The sequence below is a fragment of the Dicentrarchus labrax genome, unplaced genomic scaffold (assembly GCF_905237075.1).
Source record: "Dicentrarchus labrax unplaced genomic scaffold, dlabrax2021, whole genome shotgun sequence".
Taxonomy (NCBI): domain Eukaryota; kingdom Metazoa; phylum Chordata; class Actinopteri; family Moronidae; genus Dicentrarchus; species Dicentrarchus labrax.
The window spans coordinates 2,907,161-2,924,756 of NW_026136717.1; the positions used below are offsets into that span (position 1 = coordinate 2,907,161).

Genomic DNA, 17,596 nt, shown 5'->3' on the forward strand with positions numbered 1-17,596 from the left:
GATCGTTCCAGCTTCTCAAAGATAGAAGACAGAATTTCTAGCTCTTAAAGTAAATTTAATATTTTCAGGTTTTGGACTGATACGTCGGACACGTCATTTGATGAAGTCATTTCGGCTTTAAATTATATTATCACTGTTTTCTGCTGCTTTATAGACTAAATTAATTCATCAGTCAAGTTTATTCAAGAAAATAATCCTCACATTAATCAATCATGAAAATAATTGGACCCTGCAGTGGGGTCTGTGGCCCTCACATTTAAAGTGCTGAGGAAACCGGCTCTGTTCTGGTTCAAGCACCCAGGTTTTAACCTGTCGGAGCATTTCAATCAAAAGCCACGTGCAGCCTGATGCTTGGAGCTCCCTGGAAGTCCGAGGCCCTGGGGGCACTGGCCCCACTCGCCTGGTCCATCATCCAGCTTTGCCTGTAGCTTGTAAATACTTGTAAATAGTTAATTTTGCTTCTCTCTCACTGCTGATGTTTTAAACTGAAATGAAAATTGTGGAACTCAATCAATAGTGAACAAGGAGGACATTTGGGGTTTGTGGGAGATACAGCGCTGTAAAAAAATCAGTGAGAGCATCTGTAATGTGGTTTTCCTCTTCCTGTCACAGTGGCATTGTGTTTTCTCTCTTTTTGTTTGGCATTCTTTGACTTTCCTTTGTCTGAGAGTTTGGGGCTTTGTTAGTGTTGTGCTGAACTGTGACAAAATGTTCCCCTGAACACAACACACCCTTACTTCAACCCTCCAAGACACCAAAAGGAAAGCCTTTCTTTTCCAACGAAGGTCTAAATTCAAGTAAAATTCTGAATTTGAATGAAGTAATTCTCTGCATTTATTTAATTTTGTTGGCCTAGAAGTAGCAAATTTTAAATAGTTTTGGTCTAAAAGTACTGGAATCAGCCTATAAAATACTCACTGTGTCTGTTTTTAATTTGAAGTTCTTTAAACTCTGCCTCTGATTGGCTCATTGCCTGCATTGCGCAACGCACTGGTGGATTCTCACGTGGTCTTGCGAGTCTAGCTGCCTAGCAACATTTCAGCATCCATGGCATAGCATAAACACCCAGAACAAACTTAAACTCCACATCCCCAGTTGTAATGCATGTTTTCTGTAATACATAAGATATTATACAACTATTTCAACAGGCTGAGAAGGACTCATGATGTGTCAACTCAATTGATGCTAACAATATGTTTTTGAAAAGTCATTTTTAACTTTGGTTAAAAGTTTTTGTCACATGCTATGACTTCCACCATTTCAGAGGCTGTAGATCAGATGGCTAAGGTGTTTTCCCCTGACAGGGAATGCAGGTGAAGTGCATTCAGCTATAGATCTACTATAATGTGGCTGCTAGGCTGCATGTGCAAACACTGTTCGTACAGCTTAAAGCTTCTGTTCACTGTGGTACAGAGAAATGTCCTAAACCGCCTGCAGCCGTTGGCAGCTGTCCCTACGGCTAAACTGGTTACTTTGCTGTGGAGTAGCCAAATGGCTTTCAAGTGTCACCTGGCAACCTGGCACTGAGTTGGGCCCAATGAAAGTGTCAGTTAACTGGCTGTTACTGGCTGGAGTTTTTGAACATTTGAAGAACTTCATTGCCCACAAATCCCCTTATGATAGATAGATAGATAGATAGATAGATAGATAGATAGATAGATAGATAGATAGATAGATAGATAGATAGATAGATAGATAGATAGATAGATACTTTATTCATCCCCAAGGGGAAATTCACAGTTTCCAGCAGTATCCACAGGTACTACATGGTCAAATCCAGTGCTTGAAAGGCCTAAGGTGCATAAGCAGTTGGTCACATTATGCAGGGTGCACTGCGTCAGGTGGTACAGTTTGATACAGGGCAGACATATTGGAGTTTAGAGTTTTATGGTTTTCCTCCCCTGGGTGGAGTTGAAGAGCCTCATGGCGTGGCGGAGGGACGATCTCCTCAGTCTTTCAGTGGAGCAGGACAGTGACAGCAGCCTGTCACTGAAGCGGCTCCTCTGCCTGTAGATGGTGCTGTGCAGTGGATGCAGTGGATTGTCCATGATTGACAGGAGCCTGTTTCTTATGTTAATGTCAACCATAATATGTCTTCCTGGTTTAAGTAGAAATGGGGAAAACTCCAGCAAATGTTTGCTAATTGTGATTTAAAGGCGCTATATGTGAGAATTAACCAGCTGTCGAAATTATACTCCAAACAAATAGAGGGCAGCATATCACCAGATTATCCGCTAACTGCTGCCAACTGTAGCTCCAGTTAGCTAGTTAGCTCAGAGTGATGGTGTTTACAACACAAGTACAGGAGCTTTGTACCACCTGGAGAAGGAGGGGATTTTCAGGCTATGGTTGGGACAGTTGTATGCTGGCGACGAGTGGTGACAGAATGGGCACCAGAGCCTGGAGCCGAACAAGTCAGCAACTGAACCAGGCTCAGCAGCCTCCCAGTGAACATGGCCGCACTGGGACCGAACAAAGCCTCCAAGACCAATGGAGGCCAGTTTGGTGACAGGCAATACATTACCACGGTGATTTACGGTGACTTTATGGCCTGAGCAGGGGTTATGGCGGGGTCAGCCACAGGGTACCAGGCGATAAACCCAGCAATTAAACCATCTTACCGTTGCTGGTTCGGGTGCTATAGTGACTCACTGTCACAAAGGTACAAAGTGATATTATGGAACAGGACTATCTGAAGCTAGCTGTTAGCAGGCTAACTTCAGTAGATATCTCTGCAATATAATACATAGACATCTTTTACATATCATCAGAACAGTTATTACTTTATCTCCTATTTATCATTTTAGTTAATCTTTGAAAAAACATTCTTACATATTGCACCTTTAAGAGGCACTTAAACTTACATAGTTAATTCAATACTAAATATAACCCATTGCTTTTACAGAAGTGGTTCTAGGGTTCCTGGTAGAGTTCTGTGTTCTTAGTTGCCACGTGTGTGGGAAGTAACAGACTGATTTAGATTAGCAGTAGTTTCAGGAACTGTAACTGTAAAACAGATCAAGCAAGAGACAAAAGGTTTGTCTCTCTTGTGAAATGTTTGCTATTTCCACACTCCTGTTGACACACGCCAACTTCTTACCACATGCTTTGTTCTGCTAGAAAACCCCCTTTCTACTTTCAGTACTTTTGCAGAGCCACAATATTTTCATATCAATTCTCCTCTCTGCTACTGTTATCTTATCTCAGTTCCTTCCTCTGCTTGTGCTCGACTCCCTGCTTTGGAACTGGATGTTCTTTCTTTGCCCCCCTCCGTCTGTATTTAAATGCCTGTGTGTATCTCCCCGCAGCTCCCAGTGTAAGGCAGTCTCTCATTGTGTGTTTCCCAGCAGATGCTGAGCACTGGTGTGCCAAACTGGCCAGTTATGTGGGGCATGAGGCCCAGCTGGCAGACAGGTAGAGGCAGACCTGTACTATTCCAAGCAATGTGTCCAGATTCTCTTTATCATGTGTGTCAGGGACCGAGCTGGCAGGCATGAGGAGTCAAAGGTAAATTTTCACAAAAAGTCCTTTTATTCACAAAAAAATAATCAATTTACAAAAGATACAAAATGTTCTGGGCCCATAAAAGAGGTCAACTAAATAGAACTTAACTCAGGCTACATTAACTGAACGAACAAAACATACTGAACAAACACACCAAACCAACCCAATTAAACCGAGACATTGGGGGAACTTAAATAGTGGCTGATCAGGCCACTCTGACACACAGGGGGAATAGACTAAAACATAACATTTAAACAAACCATAATACCCTCCAATAATATCCAGATAATGCAGCCAATTATTAACTAAGGAAAATACTGAAATACTAAACATCAAAAAGCATAATAATCAGAAATAACTAAACTCAAACAAAGAGAAATCACTTCCTCTCCCCATGATTCCAGCCAACATGGTGTAGCCCAATTATCGGCCCAACCCCTTTTAAGTGTCTCTGAATCTGCCGGCACTTCCTTTGTCAGCCATGCAACATCATCAGCAGCAGCACCCAGGAACTGGTAACTCAAAGAAAAATGAATTAATGCAATGAAAAATAACCTGAATGAACCTAATACTACAGAAAATTGACAACAAAAGTTAACTAATTGTGTGCACCCAAAAAGATAACTACTGTCAAAACCGGATAATAAAACTATGTATTATGAATCCAAAATCTGTGTCCAGTTATTTATTGTCAATCGTGTCTAATGTTCTAAGCCTAAATATAATCAAACAAAGAGAGTTACCACCATGCGCTTTGTGCCTCAATGTGTGGCTGCTAGGGCGGCCATCACAATGTGGCTTATAAACTTAAAATTAAGAAAATCACTTCCCAGGTCCACATTTTTTAACAGTTCTTGTTTTTGCCAGACAGGCTCAGATTGCTGTTCTAAGCATCTGACAAAATTATGGAAAGCATTCTCTAGAAACAGCAGTTCAGTCAGACAAATCAAGTTTGAAATGTTTATTAAAGCAGTATAGCATATTTAGATTTTGGCATCTAGGCGCCGACCTCATCATTCCCCACAGATATGTTTACATAGAGATATTGGGGAGTGATGTGCAAATACCTACTCCTAGCTGGAGCCTACAGGTGGATGCTGGGGTGGTGGTGGGGCTTACAGCGCAGCAGGCAGCAATAGCTTACAGAGTAGCCGTGATGTGATGCAAGGCAACAGTGGCATTGAAAAGGTAGAGGGAGAGCTGGGAAATTTTGCAGCTTAAATAGACCGCCAAATTGAAAGGGTGCGCTTGGTTAGTGATTATGGAATAAGGCATGTCATGTGTGTATAGCAGCGCAGCTCGAGTTGACTGCCTGAACTAGCTCGCAGGCTTCGTTCCATTTATGTTGCCACCAACCTTTCCACCAAACTTGACAGAAACAAAATAAACCTCACAAAATACTTACCACAGTTCCAACAATTATCATTTCTGACCTATTACGTTAAAGCATATTTTATAAATAAATAAATAAATAAAGGTACACTGTTCAACATTAAAGCTGCTGGAGGTAAATTTGATAAAAATAGCTTTTTTTCAAATTCTCTGAAACTTTCACTATATCCTGACAGTAGTACACGAGAAAAATAATCTGTGAAAAAAACAGGTTCCTCTGGCTCCTCCTAGTGCTCCTAATCGTATTTACAAGAATCCACCAAAGCACGTAAGCAACTGATCAGAGCTGAGAAAGATAGCTGAGCTAATTGACAGCAAAGTTGTTTCGAATCAAATAAAGGCTGCTGCAGGCAGTGTGTGTTCTGTCACCTCCAACTTTTCTGTTCGTTGGTAGTTTTTAATTAAACTTGTTTATGAGACCCATTCAAATGGGGATTTCCTACTCGTTCAGCTGTCTGACAACAGAAACAAACAAACTGTAGAGAACAACTAATGGGGGACTAAAAAGAGGTTTAACTGGGTCTGCCTGCACAGTTCTATTTGCCGACATAAAAGATACTGCTGTGCAGACCTTTCAGTGTGGATAGAGATCCCATGTAAACGCACATAAACAGCTTTTTTTATAAATGACTCAGCTTTATGTGGACAGTAGTCTCAGATGAATGGAACATGCACTGAATACATATGAAGAAAGACTGCAGAATGGATTACAAACACAGGACCATATCTATCATATCATACACAACCAGTGGTTTCCAGTGAAGTGACCGGCTGTCTTCTGTCAGAATTACGATATGATTGTCACTGACTCCAGCCTGATGACACATCACAGCTGACCAGAGGAGCATGAGGGTTAAAAGCCTGACCTGCTCATCAGTGAGTATCATGTTTGTGTTGACTTTCAAAGCCCATAATGTGTACTAGACACTTGTGTGTGTGTGTGTGTGAAGTGTATTGTCTGCTGGTGAATGGTGGGAAGGAAGCCAGACTTTCCTTTCCTTTGACAGCCATTGTCTGTGAACAGTGCTTCATGATCCCCATTGAGTGTGTGTGTGTGTGTGTGTGTGTGTGTGTGTGTGTGTGTGTGTGTGTGTGTGTGTGTGTGTGTGTGTGTGTGTGTGTGTGTGTGTGTGTGTGTGTGTGTGTGTGTGTGTGTGTGTGTGTGTGTGTGTTCATTCACAGGTTTCAAGTCTGCTTTCCTGGCTAATGACTTGTGGTTCTGCACTCTTCTTAAACTCTAGGTAATAAATTCAAGAAACATACACCACCATTTATGCTCACACACCAAGACTGTTTATACTCAAGTGACATGTAAGTCGTCATGGGTTGACCTCAGTCAGTGAGATTCTTGTAGGCGGGTTGGGCATGGCACGTTTGAAGTGGTATTGGATGTAAATGCAACTCAGCGTGGCATGGTTTGACTCAGCATGGCCAAAAGTACTAATGGAAAAGCTCATAGAGGCATCATTATTAAACTGAGACTGTTTTATAACCAGTTAAAGGACCAGTCTGTAGGACTTAGTGGCATTACAGATTGCAACAAACTGAATACAGCTCAGGGTAGGAGTGTGTAGGAGAAACTGCAGTGGCCACAAAACTTACTAAAAAAGCAAAAGGCCCTATCTAGAGCCAGTGTTTGGTTTGTCAGTTCTGGGCTACTGTAGAAAGATGGTAACTCAGCATGGCGGACTCCGCCAGGGGACCCACTCCCTCTGTAGATACAAATGGCTCACTCTAAGGTACCAAAAGCACAACAATTCTTATATTCAGGTGAATATACACTAATGAAAACATACCTATGAATACTATATTCCATTTCTGCCAACAGATCTTCCTAAATGGACACACTGGACCTTTGCCCTTTGCAAACTGCTGTCTGTACTCAGACAAAGACTGTCAATGAGAAGAGAAAATAAGCTCAGAAAGATCAGCAGAGTGATCCAGGTGATCACCTAATCAATTTCAGGAGAGAGAGCTTGTGGAAAATAAGTCATAAAAGCTTTCATGTCACTGTGTCAGATACATATTTAGTCAACATTTAAATTCTTCTGGGATTCATATTATTTTCAGCTGCAGGTTTGTAATTAGGACTGCTACTGAAACAATAGCAACCAAATGCAGTTGTGATTGTAATTATTCTCCTTACTGATTGTCCTTCCTTTTATCAACAAATTGGTTGATTGTTTCATAAAATGTCAGAAAATGGTGAAAAGGGCAGATCGATGTTTCCCAAAGCTCAAGGTGATGGACCAGAGAAGACTCTGAATTCCCTGCTGCTAACGCGACTGTTGACCTGCGAAGAAAGACTTGAAGCTGTAATTACAGCTGTTAACAAGATCATGTTGTTATTAATGACACTAGGGTGTCATTTTGTTGTAAAACGTTGAGGCACGGTCTGTAAGAGCTACTGCGTCCATCTGTACAATCCACACTGACTCAGAGTTCAAAGGTGTCCAACAAGTGTGAGCAGTTATATTCCATGAGACAGACAAGAGAAAGATGTCATACAGCTTCTGGTTCCCACATCCTTTTCATTCTAGTTCAAGTAGTGGTTATGATAAATGTATGTGCACATTTTGAATCTAAATTGTTTTTTACATTTTTTTTTTTTTTTTTTACACACTACTCTGGTTTCCCCCACATTAAAGCACCATCATTTCCATACTGCTCTTTGGTTTTTTCAATGTTTCATTCCTCTCACCGATGGCTTCATCTTCCACCTTATGTCCAGCACCCAGTAGCGTTCATTATGCTAACCTACCACTCCTGACCTACAGGGAGCAGGAGAAGGCAGGTGCCCAGTGACGCAGACACAAACAGGAAGAAAATGTGCTAGTCATTGAATTAAAAAGTGAGAAGAGGTTCATAATTTTATGGCCGGAGGATATAAGTGTTTCCCTCTGCAAAACATGAACAGTCAAGTGAGTGACTTGCTGCATATTTGTTGCGGCTGTGGCAAGTATTTGTCTTGTTTACACTTGCAGACTAACTCAATACTGGGCTTCTCACAGTGGTATTGGCAGAACACAGAGCCAGCACTGATCAGAGTACAGGGCCACCATGGAGGTCTCCCAAAGGTGCCCAGAGAGGCTCCTATAGAGCTTTTCATGGTCCTTAAGGACATGAAATGGTCACTAAGAGTGTTTTAGGAAGTTACTAGAAAAAAAGACAATTCTTTCCATAGAAATGATCCCAGTTGGACTAGAATGTAATCAATACCATAACAGTGTTCTACAGAGTCTAATCTTTCAGGTCAAGCATGTTCAGTGCTAAATGTGAGTCTTTGTGAGGGTCTGTAATGTACACCCAGCCACGTATGGCCATTATGTTATAATACAGGCGTGGCCCCTCATCCATTAAGCCCTCAGTGCCTGTCAATCACTCATTAAAAAGGCATGTTGTGGCTTTCTCCCAGCCGGCTTGGCACTGGAGTGTGGCCCGTTTTCTTATTCCTCGGGGGGATTTGGAAAGTGGCCGCTCCACCTCCACCCCATCCTGCCAGAACTGCCGGTTCAAAGACTTCCTGACATCTGGCCGCAGCTGTCATTGCCAGAGGGTAGATGGGCAGGGCTGACTGATTTATAGGACGTGATAGAGGGAGCAATGTTTTGTTTCCTCAGTATTTAATGTTGCAATAGAGCAGAGACGTCAGAATAAGTCATAGTGCCAAAATACGGCATATTATAATGTAACAGGGACAACGTATGTCAAGGAAGATCAATTATGGGTCCATAATTGGAATTTTTGATTTATTTAAATTAAACTTCTCCAAAGGGAAAAGAGAAGGGATATTAAGGAAGCTTCAAAGTGACATTTAAAGTGGTCATTCTCTATAATTCGTGGGTCCTTTTTGTCATATTTGCTGAGACAGATAATCTGGTTCCTCTGGCTCCTCGCAGTTCCCCTTATGTTCCCAGGATCCCAAAGCATCTGTATTTGACCCTGGGACTGAGACTCAACAATCACTCATGTTTCTCACCTCTAATTAGTTGTTTTCATTCAGGCCCAGCGGACTCGCTAGAACAAGCCAGAGGAGCCTGATTATTATTTATAATATTATCTCTGTAGCTACTCCATCTTTAATATGAATTCAAAACACAATGATAGTGCCTCTTAAGCATATAGACAATACAACAGGAATATGAGGTAACACTACAGAGATCAACACTAATATATGGTACTTTGCAATATGAATAACTTTAAACTGGAACATGCTATGAAGTGCTTGTATGTAACTTCCTGTACATACTGCTGTGTCTGTGCACTGTGCTTTCTCACTATTGAAGCTCTTTACAATGAGAACAAAGGCAGAGGGAGGAAGCACTTTGTAAAAGGTTGAGACATTCAGAGGCTCATAGAGGGGAGGGGGGCACGGAGCGGTGCTCCAGCAGGATTACTCAACAGGGACAGAGTGTGCATTTTAAGCAGATAACGGAAACACCGTTGGCACGGCACGGCACGGGTTCGTTCCTGGCGATCATCAACATTCATTATTGGTTTCCTCAGTATGTCTGTCAATCACAAAGACGCAGAACAATCGGAGCCCTGAAGTAGTTCGGCACTCTCCGTAGAACCGGCTCAACGCACGAAGTTGGCTAGAACGAGACCGGAAACGGAGTGAATCAGCCTTCAAAATAAAAGTGTCTATTTTGTTTTGCTTCTCATAGTTAAATCTGATTTATTGGATGGCCCCAAGGTATGTTTACAATGCAAGTGTAATAATTGAGAATGCAAGGATAAAAGACAAGATATATTAGTAATAACAATAATAATTCAATTCAATTCAATTCAATTTTATTTGTATAGCGCCAATTCATAACAGAAGTTATCTCAGGACACTTTTCAAATAGAGCAGGTCTAGACCGAACTCTTTAAAACATTATAATAATAATAATAATAAACTTTAAACATATTTATAAAGCTCTTTTCAAAACAAAGTTACAAAGTGCCTTACATGACCGGAACCAGGACATTATTATTATTATTATTGGACATTACTACCTATTACTACATCTATACTAATACAATACTATACTACATACTAGCACACCATAATGACATCAGTGTCAGTTTTTGCCTGTGTAAATAACACATTTTGTATTGGTCTGGGAAAATGTGTTCTATTATTTCATTCCCTCATAAAAAAAGAAGAAAAAAGTTTAAAAGGTGTCTTAGCTTATTATTCAGAATGGAAACTCACTGCAACCTCTCAATATCAGCTCTGAGTAGATGCCATTCAGAAGAGTGCTACATTAGCCACTGGCTGCTAACTGTTACTTATGCATGCTATTCTGCAGATCATATGTGTTTACAACAAGACAAGGGGTTCTCAACCTGTCCTGGCTCATTAGCTCATTTCTAGGTCCCAGAATGACCTCTGTTGAAGGTGAATTAGTTTTATTTTATTGCCATAGATAAAGCTAATAACAGAAAGGATTAAACCAAGATTATTTGTCATACATTTAGTCTGGTCTTTCCACATTATATCTCATTGTTTATATATATATTTTTTATGATGAATTAGGTTCCAACGTTTTCCTTTTTCATTGTACTGTAGTATATGTAGTAACTATATAGTGTATTTTTCCCCCTACTTTCTGAATGATCATATTCACATTGTGGCATAAGTGTACGGTCTGCTTTGACAATACTGTAGGGAATTACATGGTCATGCCAAGAAAGCTAATTTGAATTTGACATAAAGGTCTATATTCATGATTTTGTGTATCACAACGGCCATTTTGCTTTGTCTGTCAAAGCACTTTGTAAACGCTGTTAATAAATGGTGCTATACAAATACACTTATTACTATTATTATTATGTAGGACGGCATGCATAAACACACCTTGTTATTGTGCATATAATAAGTATCTATTGACAGACCTCGATCACGTCCTTTCTAACTAATTTAAATGACCTCTAAAAATAGCTCATGCTGGGAAAAGTGTTACATCATAACCGCTGAGTTTTACTTTGAAACTCACAACCGGAACCCCGGTATTAGCGCGCGTGTAACTTGACGCTGGTACCTGTCACAGTCTCCCGTTCTCCTCAGTGTCTCGCCGAAATGCCGGCTGGTCCCAGCTTCCCGGGGCTCAGGACTAACGGCAGTGTGCTAGCGTTCACCCGCGAAATATACGTCGTAGTTATAAAATGGCGTTTTTAACGTGACCTTGAGTTAAAGGACTTATCACCGGCACGCACAGCGTTTTTCTCTCCGGTCCCGGGGGGTTGTGCTCCTCTGCAGCGCCCTGCATTGTAACGGAATGGGAGCTGGATGAACTGAAAGTCGGACGTGGATACGGGCTGATGGAGCAGGAACGACAGGAGGAATAGAAGCCTGCGGGATCCTGATATAGTGCTCAACGCCGGCATGACCTACATAACCACAGAGCTTAATGGACGCTCCTCAGGACATCTCATCAGACTTTAACTGACGTCCGGTTCAACCTTGTAACACAGTAATAAGTGACCTTCCTTTCTGTGTGCTGCTGTGGAACTATGCACAACAAGACAAGTGAATGTGCGTATGACTGAGTGGAGGGAACCATCCATGCAGCCCATGTCCTATGCAAAATAAGGGAAGATAAACAGCATGAAAAGCATTGCATGCTGGATGTTTTGGTGACCTTTTGTAACGCTCTGGAGTCTAAAGGGAACCAAAAGGGAAAATTAAGCAAGCAGGTTGCCTGAGGCGTCTGGGTGCTACACTCCCTCTCAGTGTATTGCTTCTGCTCTTTGGATTAGTGTACAGCTCACGAGGCCCGCAGTGGAGCCGCGATCAAAGGTCCAAAGAAGAGCAGGGCTGAAAGGTCTTTTGAACCCGGGGCAGCCTGCAGATGCCTTATCTACTCCAAAGCGAGGGATTGTATGGTTGTGGTCACTAATAATGCTGTGATCAGCAATAAACTCAACAGCCAAGCAATAAAAAGAGAAGTGCTTTCAGAGAGAGTCAGACTTTTCTTTTGACTGACTGCAACATATACTGTTGCCGTTATGCTTCTGAACTGCGGGCAGCCGTTACCTCTCCTGAGGCATACAGACGTGCCGCCTCGGGTCATAGAAAACTTCATCCTGACTGGCTACCGCTTCCCAAACTACAGCCTGAAGGACTGCTTACTGTCGGCGTTCAGGCCCACCAATGAAACTGGCAACTTCTGGACACACTTCCTCCCAGTTTTCATCTTTTTATACTATTTTGTGGAGGTGTTTGGTTGGGAAGGTGCACCACCTGGTGACGCCCCGTTCTTCTATCCGCTGTGGAACTACTTTATCGGGGTGTTCTGTCTGCTAATGGCTAGCAGCTTGGCCCACCTGCTCAACTCCATGTCTCTGGTGGTAAGAGAAGTCTGCTTCTTTGTGGATTACGGCACGATCAGCGCCTACACGGTTGGCTCATCGTTGGCGTACTACTACTACATCCACCCTCGGGCAGGGATAGTGGAGACCGGAGGCCACAATGGCTCCCATATGGACTTGAAACCTGAACCTTCAGGGGCTCTTACATCCTTCTATGCAATCCCAGAGTTCAGTGTGTTCTTTGAAACCTTCTACATCCCGAGCGCGTGTGTTGTTGCAATCATTTGTGTTTTATCTTGCTGCAACACTCGCCAGAGGTGGAGAAAGCATCGATACGTCATCCGAACCCTGGTTTTCCTCCTGCCCTTCCTCGTCTCTTCCACGCCAGTCTTCTATCGCCTCCTCACCAGATCACCTTATTCCACCACCTCCACCTCCTTTGCTGCTTCCACCTCCACCTCCAGCTTCTTCTATCGCCACTGCCTCTGGCTACTGGTGTCGGCTGTCTTCAACATCAGCAAGTTCCCCGAGCGGCTAGCCCCGGGTTGCTTCGACATCTGGGGGCACAGCCACCAGTGGTTCCACTGTTGCACGTTTTTGTCCATCCTTGACGAACTCCACATGATCAAGGCTGAGGTGAGGGCAATCCTACTCAGTCCGACCCTGCTGCTGCCCCCTGCCACCCTCTCCCGCCTACCTGGGCCGACCGTACTTTCCACCTACGGGGTGATGCTCTTCCTCCAGACCACCATCATCTCCATCATTGTGTGGTTCTCCTGGCGAGCCAACTGCATCTACGGACCCCAGAGAGACCAGCTGGCAAAGGAACACCCCAAGAAACACCTGAAATGCCACTGATCAGGAGACATCCAGACATCTTTTTCTTTAATCACCTCGACTGTGAAGGAAGATTTGCACATGCATACAGAGCCATGCCACATAGAAAAGCGCACAAGTAAAACAATATTTCCCTTCCAGATTTCAAGTCCGTCGTATGTTCCAACCCCTTTGACAGCGTTTTAGAAGCTTTCATAGGGGGAAATTGGGGACGACGACAGATGAAAGGATTACACTCTGAGCTCTCCACAGGGTGGCTGTCTGGTTGAGTGGATATTGAAAGACCTTGCCAGTTCTGTCCCCTGAGCCCCGGCATGTTCCAACAGGAAGTGTGGCAATAATAACTACCTCTAGGGACTGTACACTTGAGGACAGTGGAAAGGTGTTGCTAACCCGGAAAACACATGTCCGATATAACATTTGGGTAATATGGGCTTAAATGTCAGCATGACCATATGTCAAGTAGTTTCTCCTGTTGCGTTTCCCCTTCCTCCGACCTTAAACTGTGTCTTTCGAAATTTCCCTGCTCTGGTTGCAGTTCAACCCATTGTTTCACATTGAATTAATCCTTTTTCTGACCTTTGTTGACCGCACCTTCCCTTCCTTCGACTTACACGAACGCTCACACGCGGTCTCATTTCCTCCCTTTTTTCAAGTGACCCTTGCAGCAGGAAGTGCGGTGGCCTTGACGACGCAACAGAAATAGCTGAGAGCTCATATCAGTCGTACAGTAAAGCACTTTCAGGGGGGCCAGTCAGACTCGCCCTGTCATTAACTTAAGAAGCCATGCTCGCTTTGTAACCTCAAAGGACGTGCAACATCTCTGAAGCATATAATGACGTCCTGCTGACATGTTCTGTTGGTCTGTTTAGATGTGAGATGTATTCATAGTGCAGTGATCTGCTGTATGATTTTCATTCCACTGATGACTCGTTCCACATAGATTACGTTCACACTGCTTGAAGTGCTCTAGTTCAGATTAAATGTGATGTTAAATCTGATGTTTTTTAATCAGTATGAAAAGAGTACTGGATTTGTCTGCAGAAGTGGTACACGCTCTGTGGATGCGTGTCTTGAGCAGCTCCAGTTCATTGTGAACGTAGATGAAATGAGGACAATGAAACCAGAGGTTGCTGTGTGATGTACAGCAAAGTTTCAGACCAAAAGCCATAGTGTGGAAAAGTGATAGTTGGAACAATAGCTGCAATAATGTAGTTGTACTACATTATCAGGAACTTCCTGGATAGATTTGCACTCGGTGGATAGATCAGGTAGTTGCTCACCTCGCAGTTTGTACCTTTCGTGTTTTATCATTACATTCATGTCACAGAGCTAAGCCTCACGTTTCTCAAAAATATACACCCGGCAATCTTTGAAAAACCCAGTGGCCATTTAACAGCACTGAGCGCAGTTCTGAAGGCATTCCCATAATCCTCACTCACTCTTATACAGAGCCCCTGAAGTCTCGCAGAGGACATTTTCTTGTGCACATGATGAAGAGTAAAAAGAAATACATTTATCTTTGGGACTATGTAGCCTTCCAACCATCTGACAAATAATTATTTTGTCCGCAGCGTCATTAAAAAAACAGACGGACAAGCGATTGAGGAATGTGGAAGTATCTTCAGAACAACATTAAATGTTTAAGGACCTTCTGGGTTTTTAAAGATCGGCCGGTATTTATCATTTCAGAAGTTGGAGAAGAATTCACCATGTGGATTAAATGCTCACATTACCGGAGAAACTACCATCTCTTTACTCAACTTTTAACTGCATGAAGCGACAATTAGCCTTATTGTTATCAATTATTTATGTGCTGTAGTTTTTTCTAGAATTCTCAAAAAAGACCCAAACCCAACAGACCCCAATTTGTTGCCTATAGCTACGGACACGGGCCACGTTTGGTTTTGATTGTTTTAAATCCAATTTATTAAGAAATTCAATTTTTCTCTCTTTGACTGTGTCAACTGTCTGCATCCATGTTTGTCATGTGTTCCTAGTAGATGTCCAGATAGAAAGGGGGACAAGAGACATAGTGTTACCCTGGTAACGGTCAGTAACAGATCAAATAAAGCAAAAGTACAGGCTTCATGGTTAAACTAATTTTCTAATATCCCAGCAGAAAAGAAAATAGGTACACAGTCTAACACATATTCAGATTAAAAGTCATAGATTTAGTTTGATGAAACATTTTCATTTCTGCTGGGTCACATTTAGTGACGGGTTCAATTCTATTCAGTAAACAGTTTTTTCCTGTCCATTAACAAGACAGTACGGCTTCGTTCACACTGCAAGCCTTAGCACTCCATTCTGATTTATTGCTCAGATCTGCTTTTGTTTGTTTGGCTCTTTGTCTCCTTGTTAAATGTGGCCCATATCAGATTCCAGTGTGAGCAGCTCTCGGTCCTGAAGTGACGAGACTAGACTGACGTAAATATCTGATATGACTGTGTCACACTGCAAAGAGTGAGACCTGTTTCTGGTTTGGACCACTTATGAAAGTGGCCTGAATAAGAACTGTAAAGATCAGATTCCATGTGATTTGTGCTGTTCACACTGTCAGAAAATCAGATCTGAGCCACTTTAGCCTGCAGTCTGAGCCCTATGTGCTGTAGTGAACCTGAGCCTGACCTGATGAGGGGAGAGGAAATAAGATTTAAATATTGAATGGTAGAAAATAATTCCTTTGTTCTTGTTAATTTGCACACTGAATGGACAAGATTAATTGGGAGAATGTGTGTTTTCACTGCGTGTTTTTGTGTGATTCTGTCATGTCCTTGGTGATTTTGTCCTGTCAAGCAGTCTGTCTCAGAGGGACTTGTGCTGCATCCACATGGAAACGCTAGACGCCGTGATTGTCCAAAGTTAAAATATTTAAACTTTTTGACATCCTTAAAACCGGAGGCTCCCTCACACAAGGAGAGAACATGGGCATCTGGACAAGACGCTAATTACATAAAATAGCACGTACAAAATAATTAAATTTTATATATTTTATTCCATTGTTTAATGAAACGGCATGACCAAACATCTGTTTCATTTTGCTGTCTCGCCATTGCGTCTGACAGTTTCTGTGTTTTTCCTGTGCTGTCCAGAAGGTGCTGTCCGTCTGTCTGATTCCATGTGAATGCATCATTAAATCTTAAGCTGTAAGCTCTTACTCATACCTCACATTTACATGTTGATAACTCGTGTTGTCTACTTCCAGAAATGTTCTAATTAACACTGTATTATCTCTACTCATATCTGCACATTTACTTGTTTTGATGCATTCATTTGCACAAGAGAACATTGATTAGAGTTGTTAATTATGTACAACACTGGAATGAGTACATAAGGACCACATTGAGAGGTTGTGATAATCATGCTGTTATGGTGCACTTTAAAGCTGCTTTAAAGCTCCACGAAATGTTCCTTTAAGGGTCAGCAGTACTGTATTATTTCAGGTTCAGGTAGTGCTTTCTAATCAGACAGTTGGAGAGATTCTTCAGATAACGATGTTGAAGCGATGTTTCTACCTCATTGGAGCATTTCTGTCACTGTCACTGAGAAGAACCATCGTTGAAACCGATCCCTCGCCCTCCGAGACTGTGCATGACACACTTGAATCAATCAAGGCAGTGTTCGGTGTGTGAATGTTAAGACTTACAGACTACTGTATCTTACCTAGTGAAGCACTCAGGGGTGACTGAAGAACCACACTAATACATTATTCACACATGCATTAAACTATGAATTAGTAGTGGTGGGGGATAATTATAGGTGTGTTAATGCTGAAAAAGTGGAAAAAAAAAACCTCCGTTATGTTAATTGTTGTTTCAATAGCACTAATATGAATGATTTGAGTTTTATTGAATAAATTATGCAGCGAACTGTTATACTTGTGGCAGTGTATTTATTTTGTGTTTATGATGGGTGTCAGTTGGGTATTGGCTCCGGAATTTAGCCAAAATGGGAAATGTTTTTAGTTTCATGAAGTTAACTTTGAACATTTTCAATGCAAATCAAATTCATTTTGCATATTTAGCATTTAAAGTTGGTCAAATCAACACCCGATGTCTTCTGTGGTTATTGATCCATTTTTCCATGTTGAAAACCATTGTTGTTATTAGCCAGTCCCATGATACCTTGGGCTGAGTCTGTGTTCCTGACTTTACCAAAGCTCTGACCTCAAAGTATGTATTAAGATCCATCCCATTCCCCTATTAAGATATCCAGAGGGTAAACAGAGCATTGCTTATCATGAAACACATTTTTAAAATGAACATGGTTTATAAAGACAAAAATGTGGTCAAGTAAACCTTGACAATTTAACTGTTTTTGTAATCTGATTACATAATCCCAATTACTTGTATGACATCAGTTAATGCTGATGCAAAATTTGGACTTCAGTATAACAGTACACCTCTTAGAATAAATCAACAGCATCTCACAATAAAACATTAGTATGTAAATGTGAACTATGGTGGTCAAGCTGTACGACGGTATCCTAACTACACATTACAAATGAAACAGTTACATGGTAACATGGGACTTTGTATTCATTTCAAATACTGATGTATGG

The 17,596-nt window shown here is 41.9% G+C and overlaps 1 protein-coding gene and 1 long non-coding RNA gene across 2 annotated transcripts; both read left to right on the forward strand.

Annotated features, from left to right (window-relative positions):
- Positions 1-5,444: 5,444 nt before the first annotated feature.
- On the forward strand, positions 5,445-6,749 carry LOC127379445 (uncharacterized). The gene is made up of 3 exons (XR_007888308.1): positions 5,445-5,772; positions 6,079-6,137; positions 6,725-6,749. It is a non-coding gene; the product is annotated as an uncharacterized LOC127379445 (long non-coding RNA).
- A 4,130-nt stretch (positions 6,750-10,879) lies between these two features.
- paqr9 (progestin and adipoQ receptor family member 9) lies at positions 10,880-16,910 on the forward strand. Its single transcript, XM_051429048.1, has one exon. It carries the CDS (start codon positions 11,893-11,895, stop codon positions 13,051-13,053), a length of 1,161 nt encoding a protein of 386 aa, XP_051285008.1. The 5' UTR covers positions 10,880-11,892; the 3' UTR covers positions 13,054-16,910.
- The last annotated feature ends 686 nt before the right edge of the window (positions 16,911-17,596 follow it).